Source organism: Synchiropus splendidus, chromosome 18 (assembly GCF_027744825.2).
Source record: "Synchiropus splendidus isolate RoL2022-P1 chromosome 18, RoL_Sspl_1.0, whole genome shotgun sequence".
NCBI classification, from domain to species: Eukaryota; Metazoa; Chordata; class Actinopteri; order Syngnathiformes; family Callionymidae; genus Synchiropus; species Synchiropus splendidus.
Window position 1 is genome coordinate 12,788,118 of NC_071351.1, and position 9,610 is coordinate 12,797,727.

A 9,610-nucleotide genomic window follows, 5' to 3' on the forward strand; every position below is an offset into this window, starting at 1 on the left:
ATTCACTGAAACCTCAAATTCTCCTCTCATCGATCGACGTGTCTTTAAAAAGCTGGTGCACACAAGGTCAACAAGTCGGACTGACAGCCACAGATGGAGATTTGGAGATATTTGGCGCTGTAATCTCATTCGATTTCTGCATTCTCTTTTATTAAAAATAGCAAAACTAAATTTGGGATTCCACACAGACCAATAACAGCTTCCCGTCTGCACTGCAGCTGCACGTTATTTATTCAAACCAACCCGGAAGCCAATTAAAGTTTGAACCAGTGAAATCTAGGCCACGCTTTCCCAAATGCACCAAGTTCTCCCTGAAGCAAATCCTTAAGTAGTCCAGAGTTTCAATAAACAATGTTAGAAAAGTCGAAATTTGCCGGAATGGAAACGTTTGTTCCTGTCAAAACTAAGTGTCACAAAAGCTTTGAAGCTTGAATCCTCAAACCTGTAGAGCCACGATTCAAACTCTGAATCAGAAATGGATGCTCAAGAAATTATTTTTATTATCAGTAGATCACAAGCACTGCTGCATTTGACACAGATACATTTTTGGGGGTGCTGAAATGTTAAATTAAACCGGCATCATTGCGGGGGATGCAATGTTAGTGCACTTTTTAGACTTCACCTGCAGCATCTTGTAATGTATGACACCCACTGCAGAAAGGCTGCCATGTTAGAAAAGGAGTCCTAAAGAAGCTTATTGACAAAAATGTATCGACTTTTTCAGAAAGTAACCAGTCTATATGCATGCACAACAATGGGTCTAATTTCAAAATAGATGAAAATATGTCACATTTTTCCCCAAAAACTACTTAATATCAAGATATAAACATCTTGGGGAATTGCATAAGGTTTGTATAGGTCCAAACGTTCGGTTTGACACCATGATAAAATACATACAATCACTATCACTATGAAATAAAAAAGAATTTATAGAGAAGCAAGTGACTGTGGAAGCTAAAATTGGAAATACACACTTAGCTGTTATCATGCAAAACAGGGTGTTTTCTGTGGTGTTGGATCAAATAACTTAATAACTTAATCAGGTGAAAAAATGGTGTCTAGAGTGCGACAGAGGAGTCGAAAACAAATGGATAAATAAGAAATTGTTTCTCGCCAGATGTCACTGCCAATTGAAAGCATTGATTTTAAACATCTGAATTAGATTTCGCCACAAGCTAATAGAACCCTCTCGCCGGAGTGGATGTCTCTGAGCATCAGCACCATTGCTGCTTTAACTTCATGGGGTGTGAAAACAGAGCGGCGCTGGAACCCAGTGCAGCAGGCGCTAATTAAAATCTTCAGGGGGTGGAAGGAGGGCAATGTAAACATTTAATTGTATAATAACAGCAGAGAGAACACAGCGTTTGTCAACAGTAAAGGTGGCGAGAGGTAGGTGAGAGGTTATTCATTTCATATCTACTGCACGGCCGAAGCATATAGGTGTTTTTTATGGCACATCTGTTGATTCAAATGGGAGCGCAGCATTTACAAAAATGCATGCTCTAACTGCCTGGCAAAATGGCTCTGCCTCACTGGGACAAAACAGCTGGGATTTCCACTTTATTGAAGCAGTAAACATTGTTTTTATTGTTTCATGCCATTTGCACAGGAGATTGTGGACAGTTGACAATTTGTTTGTGGGCGGGGGGGGACTGAACATTTCATTCTGAACATTTCATTTCTGTTTTCCCCACTCGGATGGCTGCCCTTTTCTTCCTCTCAGGTGACTGATTTCTACACATGTACGCATGGCCTTCAGGCTGCGGCATCTTTTCACCATCACTTTATAAAGTCCATATAGAAGCAGAACATACCTCTGCAGATAAAGGCACTATTTTTTATACCTGGTGCACTAGTTCTAGGAATAGCTTCATATTGTTTTCTGGTGCAGTCTCATGTCCTCAGGCTATTTCTTCTTCATTTTTTTTTCTCAGTGAAGCTCCTGGTGCCTCTTTTTAACATAGCTGTATTTTCAGTCACCTTCGGATTTCATCTCCAACGGTTGGTAAAGTCACACGAAGCTGTCGTGCAGACTTCCCGAGTGCAGAAGTCAGGATGGAGAAGTTTACAGTTTTATAGTTTGAGTCATAGTCTGCAGTGTGAATATGACTCAGCGTGTTTCTACTTGTTTTGCTCAGTTTGGTGATGAGTCGGCAGCAGGCAGGTAGATAAAGTAATCCTTCTGATTAGTATAATTTATACTATACATTTAGATGAAGTTGAAACTCAAACCCAATGGAACGGTAAAATAAATAGATAAATAAATAAAATTAAATTGTGATAGATAAGACTGTGACAGACACTGATGCTGAAAATAATAATAAAAATAAGTGCATATATTTTCTGTTCACCTCACCACAAGAATAATATGTATATAATAAATATCTACTGTATTAATCATTTGATTATGACTCATCACGAAAGAAAACTTATGATAAATAATATTCAAAATGGCATTCCAGATGCAACAAATGACCTTTGTTTGTTTCAGTTACGGTATCTCAGGGGTGTCCAAACTCTTCCAGAAAGGGTCGTAGTGGGTGCAGGTTTTTGTTCCGATCCACGAAGCTTGCACAGTGTCAGCTGGAACAAGCAGCACCTGACTGAACCTGATCAACTGACTGCAGTCTTCAGACACCTGACTGGTGAAGCTGTGTGAGCTGGTTGGGTTGGAACCAAAACCTGCACCCACTGCGGCCCTCGCCGACCAGTTTGGACACCCCTGCTGGAACTCTCAGTCAGTGACCCGGTCATTATCGTTTCCCTAACATTGTACTGAGGAAAACTCAATAAAAAAAGACGAATTTAAGAATGTATTTGCACAGCTTACTTTGAACAAATGAATTCATCCAGGGATTTAAACTGAAACATTAATTATGCGCTAAAAATAAAATATGTCCCTTCAGACTCGCCGTACTTTGGTTAATACGTCACTTGTAAATAGAATCTTCAGTCAAGAATCAACACTAACTCGTGTGTTATTGAGAACAAAGCGTGTTTCTGGTAAGTAACTGTGATCAATTGGTTTGTCAATCCTACTTTTAACCGGTCCTGGTTGATACTAGACGAATGGCTCTGTAGTGTTATGTCATCCCATTAATGCTAGCTGCTAGCTTAGCTTCCGACAGTGTTTTCAGTTTCATGAAACATAAGATTTTGCTGTTATACTTGGTAACCTCTAAACAGCGGTGTCAAGAACAATGAAAACAGCGGATTAAAATGAAATTGCGTGGTGAAACATCTATTTAAACGACATTTTCATTGTGTTTCAATCATGATTTTGATGTGTTTCGACGTTGTTAGCAACTTTACCCCTGTGACTGTATTCACGTTTTCCCCGGCGATTATTAGTTTATTATTATTTGACTCAGTATGAGTAGATTATGAAATAGTTTTACGGTTATGGATACATTTGTGTCGAACAGCGCAGAGAACTTCCTTGTTTTACCAAGTTATGTCAGTTTCACATAGGAAATAAAATAAAATACTGTATAACAAAAATCCCGACACACAAGTTGTATGTTACGTACAGATTTTTGTTGTATTTAAATGAAAAGTACAAAAGTAAATACCATTTTCATTATGAGTTGTCTTTATTGTTAGTATTACTTCATGATGTGTGGTACTCACAATTCTAAAAAAAAAAAAATATATATATATCTATATCTATATCTATATCTATATATATATCTATATATAGATATATATATTGACATCTTACTTACTATCTTATTATTGTGACAGTGAACTGTGAAAACATGTCAAGAAAACAGACGTCAAAACCTCAGAAGACCAACAAGAAGATGGAGTTGGAGCGCAAGAGGGATGAGAGGGCGGCTCGCAAGGCCATCGCGAAAGACCGTAAGAACCAGCCTCACTCTGGCAACGGAGGAGCAGAGTTCCTCAGTTTAGCCAATCAGCTTCTGGCTCTCGGGCTCAGGCTGAGAGAAGTCCCAGGAGATGGGTGAGTGCTAGCCTGAGTAACATCCATCTTTATGATGTCGCTCTTGCTCAGAATAGATCATCAATTGATGGTGTATGAAAGGAAATTGTGTGCATCGTCACCTATCATATTTCACCCATAACTACCAGTAATTATTAAAAATAGTTATTAGATCATTCAGCTAATTTAACTGAAAACCATCTGTATGTACGTACAACTTCCTATTTCTGCTGGCTTCGTGCAGGAACTGCCTGTTTCGAGCTCTGGATGACCAGTTGGAAGGCCACTCTCGGAATCACCTGCAGCTGAGGCAGGAAACAGTCCAGTATATGGGGAACCATCGGCAGGACTTTGAACCATTTGTTGACAACAGCTTGCCATTCGCAACACACTGTAAGAAGAGAGCTTTAGGCAAATTATGAAGCATGAAAGTAGCTGGTGGACACATATTTTTATACAGCTGTGATAACTTTTTGTGACATTTCTGCGTCTTTCCTTCCAGTGCACAACCTGTCTCAGCCTGGTACGTTTGCTGGCAATGATGCCATTGTGGCATTTGCTCGCTGCCAGCAAGTAAAAGTGGTCATCCATCAGCTGAACACACCACTGTGGGAGGTACGGCTCAGCTCAGACAGACTCCTCTTACATCAACCCCAGCTAAAACAGACTTCCCTTATTTTGATGTCAGATTAACGGCACAGACAAGCCTGTGGTCAGAGAGCTGCACATCGCCTATCGCTACGGAGACCATTACGACAGTGTTCGGCGGATTGGGGACAACACAGAGACACCAGCACAGCTTCGCATCGAGGTGCAGTGTTTGCCCTCCGCTTGCATCACCTCTGTCCTCGTGTTGGGGGATGATGACTGTTAGAGCAATTGAAGATGTGGCAATGCTTTTGTTTTCGCTTATCATCAAGGTTTGTGTTTGAAAACTTCCAGCACCTGCATGACTCTGGCGGCAACCAGCGAGACTCCCCGTCTCCATCGGCAGAAGACGACAACGTGATCCTGAGCTCCATCAGGAATCGAGGAAGTCACAGTGAGTGTTGATAACGTCTTTTTTAAATCTACAAAACTCAACCTTGGATGCGACAAATTCAAACTGAATTGAACCTGTGTGTGTTCGCGTGCGCTGCAGGTGATGAGGAGAACCTGCACCAGCTCACAGCAGCAACCATCAACAGTGACTGGCTGTCTGGTTCCTGTGCCAACTGTGGTTCAGGGTCAAGCTGCAGGGCCAACTCCGCACAGTGCAGTGAGAACAAGCCACCGGCAGAGAACAGCAACACACCGAGGCCTAAGGTCCCACCTTCAATTCTGTGCTGAAATGAAAGGCCTTCGATTGCGTAATGAAATATCTGTTTATTTTCCTGAACATAGATGTCCAACAAGCAAAGGAAAGAGCATCAGCGACTGGAGAAGAAGAAACGGCAGGAGGAGCGACACAGACAGAAGGTTCTGGATGCCAGAGGAGGCCAGGATCAGAACCAAAACCTTCCTGATAACGTTACCATCATACACGCTGTCAACACTCTCAGTATATAGAAGGGGGCCAAATCATCTCCTGCTGCTTCAGCTGCCGTTTACGGAAGCTTCCTATAACGTTTGCACAGACTTTGGTCCGAGAGGAAGCAGGCGGTCAGAGGAACCCTGTGCCTGCAGCTGCATGAGAGATGCACCAGAGCTGTTTTGAGTGTGTAGGAGCGCCTCCAGTGGCCAAGGGCTTCACGCTGGCAGTTTCTTGAGTTCATCCAGAGGTTCCGACCGAAGAACGGGGACAATGTAAGGGACGTGGCAATAAAGAAAGAACATCCAATATGTAACAGTGTTACATGACTTAATCAAACGTGACCTGGTTGTAGAACAACCCAGCTCTTTAGTCAGTCAAAGCTTTGCTTTCCACTGAGGTCAAAGAAAATCCACAGATACATTTCTTTTGCTTACTTGTTAGACTGTCATGTTGTGTGTATACTCACCACTTGGAACATGAATCGGGATCTATCTGCAGGAAGAAGCTGTTAATTTCTAATAAAGTATGCATCAACACATTTTTCCCTGAATTTGTTTTACTTCTTGTCGCACCCACTGTCTCCAGTAGACGGCGCTGTTCCGAGTCTGAAATCAACCACCCGGAAGAGACTCAGAGTGTGAGCCTCGCTTCTCTTTCTGAGAAGCAGAATGTCCATGAGAATAGGGTCACGGGCTCGGAATGAGTTCTGCCATGAACAGGACATTGCTCAGGGGCACATCAGCAGTGTCCAGCTGGTAGACAGGCAGGCACAATTACAGTCCATATGGAAGTGGAATTCGCAGCTTTGAGTCTGCAGGCAATGTCACCTCCTTGGCCTGTCAGGCTGATGACGGACACATGCCTTTGACATTTTGTAACACAAACACGCACACATCTATCAACAACCAGATGCCTCGCCATCCATGTCGTCACCCACAGGGTTTATGTCGAGACCTGTTGAAGGTATTTGCAACGAAATAAACATCGGACTGATCCGATTTTTTTTTTGTTAACCATCCAAATCAAATTCAATTGCTGCACTTTAACGTCTGTGACTTATTTCTAAATTATTTCCTCTTGTCAGATTGTACTATTTTCAGTTGGCACACTCAAGTTTATACATGTTCCAGTGCAAATCACAAGTGAAACAGACACTTGGCACCAGAGCTCTGACTCGATCTTTAAATACCTGACACATGAGCTTCTGTTATTCACACGGTGGGGATGAAAAGTGGCTCCACATGAATTCACTTTGAAAAACTATTTATTTAAAAAAGAAACGTAATAAATGATTGAAAAAAATGTGACGGTCAGACATGGTCTTGAAGAAACCGACTCTGTACGTTTGACAGGACACTACAGCTCAGTCACTGGTCGGGCGAAATGATAGGAAGAAATATCTTCAGAAGTCCTGTCTAATGTTCTCCTTGTTCTCGTCTCCCTGCTGCTGACGCAACGTTCCAATTTCGTTCTCCAGTTGGATGATGGCTCTCTCAATCTCATAGTTCTTACTCACCAGTGACACCCAGCTGTGAGGCAAAGAATAGCATGGTTACAGGGGAATCTGGAGGGATCATCCTTGTATTCAAGTCCACATTCGGTACATACTTTGACTCCAGCTCTCGTAGTTTGGCTCCTCCCGCTAACTGATCGTTCTTTCGCTGCCAGTTCAAGTCTTGAATCTGCTTCCTGTGGTGGACAGCACCAACGAATCAGCACCGACAGTCAGATCTATCTCATTCATACAGACAAGGAGGGATCTGTCACCTGAATTTTTGAAGTTCCTTCTGAGCGGTCTCAATCATGAACGCCAGGTTACTATAGCAACAAAATGGTGGGTTAATACAGCTGATAAACTCTCAGTAAAAATGTAAATGAGTCATACTCGTTATAGACTTTCCACGCGTTGGTTCCATACTGCGACATGAGTTCCAGGTTCTCGATGCGAACAGCCTGATGCTCCAGCTGAGCCATCGAGTTGTTGACGCATTCCTGCCAGGCTGTGATGTCGTTTTTCTGTCCTGATGAGGGCGCCGGAAGCTCATATCTGGACAGTTAGGTCACTGTGTTAACTCACTGAAGGCATGCAACACTACACCGCTTTTTAGTTTACCTCTTCATGCTCAGCAGCTCCATGGGCTGTCGAGCTGCGAGCCTCTCAAACTCATTCCTCATTATCTCTGTCTGAAAACCATCAAAAGAGACCAGTTAGCACTTCATTACTGCAAAGGTTTTCTAAAAAAAAAAAAGACCTCACCTCAAAAATAGTGAAATCTGGGGTCTGTAGATAGCTCAAATAGTTTTTGGTTGGCCTGTATCTTCTTGTCTCTTCCTCCACCAACGCAGCAGCCTGGATGATAAATGAGGGGTTTAAGTTCAAAGCAAGTCTGGAGTGCAATAGAAATGTTGTTTCATGGCAACATATGTTACATAGACTGTCACTGCAGTGGACACAGTATTCAAGTTCACCTCTACTGTAACTAAGCAACAGTTCTCTGACCTCTTTGGTTACTCCACCGTCAGTAATACACCACCTCTTTTGTAGCACAACAGCCTTCATAATGACTGCACACTGACCTCAGACAAAAAATGTACAGTCAGAAAAAAGAAAAGTTCATGTTTTGGTTTTAATTTAACGGTAACTGCATCTCATGCTGTTGTTGGAGAAACACAATCCAATTCCAGAAAAACATCATATGTCCTCATACATTAAGGTTATTTTAACCAGGAAAAAACGTGCTTGGTTTGAAGCAACATGTTCAATAACACGAGCAAGGGACTGGTGTCTCCTTCTATGATTAAATCCCACACACAGTAGGCCAGGCCTGGCCAACCCGCGGCTCCTTTCCCCAGTTTCACGCGGCTCTTCACCAAATGAGCCAATGAACTAGCTGGAAATTTGGTGAAGTTGCTATTGAGATGGTTGTTTATAGAGGAAATAAGACGCAATGTGAGTCGCCAATGCGAGTCGCGGTCCGAAGAGCGTCATCATATCCACGATCAACACAATTTACATTACATTGTTCCACGTTTCACTTTGTCATTCCCTAAACTAAATGTAGGGCATGTGTTTCACCTATCATTCATTGTTGATCATCGTGAAGTCTGTTTAATTCAGTGGAGTAAAGATGAGATGCTCCAGTCTGCAGCATCGCTCACACACACAGACTGGGACCATGTTATTGGTGGCATGAGCCATGTAAGAAAATACGCAAGTAAAATAAATGGCGCACACATTTCTATGTACACGGCTTAATATTTCCAGGATGATCATGGTCAAAGGTTTGAAGAGACATACGCTGGACGCAAACCAGCAATCTTGTAACACACAGGCATGTGCTTTAAAAGCTATACTGCCGCTAAGTCACATGACCAGCTGTTCAGGCAAGCCTTACAGCCTTACATATTTGTAGCATGTGGCTCTTTTCAGCAACACAGTGAAACAGTGTGGCTCTTAGCCTCTGACTGGTTGGCCACCCATGCAGTAGGCAATGCCAGATAGGGTGGTTTGCGCATCAATTTAAAAGCCATTCTGCCTTTCACGCTCTTGAAAAACACGGGCAGATTGGCGGTGTGTGGAAAGGACGCCGTTTTGAAGCAATCGCAAGTGAGAAAGGAGGTTATTTATGCGCAAAATATCTTATAACAAATCATTGCAAGTACTTATAAGTAGTTATATAGGACAACGCAAAGGACCGAGGAATACTGTATAATACGATGTGTGTGGGTCCATGATGCTAAATAGCATGCTGCTATCAATCCCTCGTAGCCTGAATGGGAAGAAATAACTTACAGCTTCGCGGACACCGGCAGCATCGTAACCCTGGTCAAAATAAGGCAGCGCGTCGACAAACACTTCACCGGCTACTGAAGCTGTCCCAGCCATTGTTATTATTGTTCAGTTTTGGCTAAACACGTCGCTTTGACTGCGATCAAACTACTTCCGGGTTACATTCTTCTTCTTGAGTCATAAGTGAGTTTATGAGCTTTACTGCCCCCTAGATGACAATGATAATAATGCTAATAAAATCTTTCACATATCAGAATGATGAGACCATGATGTTCAACTTAATAATTTATTAGAAGTTTTGAACTGCAGTAAAATGTGATTTTCATCATTGTATGAACACATTTGACAAAGGTGGTCATGTTAA

The 9,610-nt window shown here is 42.3% G+C and overlaps 2 protein-coding genes across 3 annotated transcripts; one reads left to right on the top strand and one right to left on the bottom strand.

Moving 5' to 3' along the window:
- Positions 1–2,917: 2,917 nt before the first annotated feature.
- otud3 (OTU deubiquitinase 3) lies at positions 2,918–5,985 on the top strand. 2 transcript variants are annotated; one of them, XM_053849321.1, is made up of 8 exons: positions 2,918–3,003; positions 3,745–3,964; positions 4,188–4,336; positions 4,446–4,558; positions 4,632–4,754; positions 4,886–4,985; positions 5,085–5,248; positions 5,327–5,985. In XM_053849321.1, exons 2-8 carry the CDS (start codon positions 3,759–3,761, stop codon positions 5,489–5,491), a joined length of 1,020 nt encoding a protein of 339 aa, XP_053705296.1. In that variant the 5' UTR covers positions 2,918–3,003; positions 3,745–3,758; the 3' UTR covers positions 5,492–5,985. The 2 variants fall into 2 exon arrangements, with proteins under 2 accessions (XP_053705296.1, XP_053705295.1); XM_053849320.1 differs by lacking the exon at positions 2,918–3,003 and adding an exon at positions 3,039–3,232.
- bcas2 (BCAS2 pre-mRNA processing factor) lies at positions 5,156–9,417 on the bottom strand. The gene is made up of 7 exons (XM_053849322.1): positions 9,250–9,417; positions 7,714–7,806; positions 7,570–7,640; positions 7,342–7,503; positions 7,224–7,274; positions 7,065–7,145; positions 5,156–6,985 (listed from the first exon to the last, which is right to left on the bottom strand). Exons 1-7 carry the CDS (start codon positions 9,340–9,342, stop codon positions 6,859–6,861), a joined length of 678 nt encoding a protein of 225 aa, XP_053705297.1. The 5' UTR covers positions 9,343–9,417; the 3' UTR covers positions 5,156–6,858.
- Between the last annotated feature and the right edge of the window lie 193 nt (positions 9,418–9,610).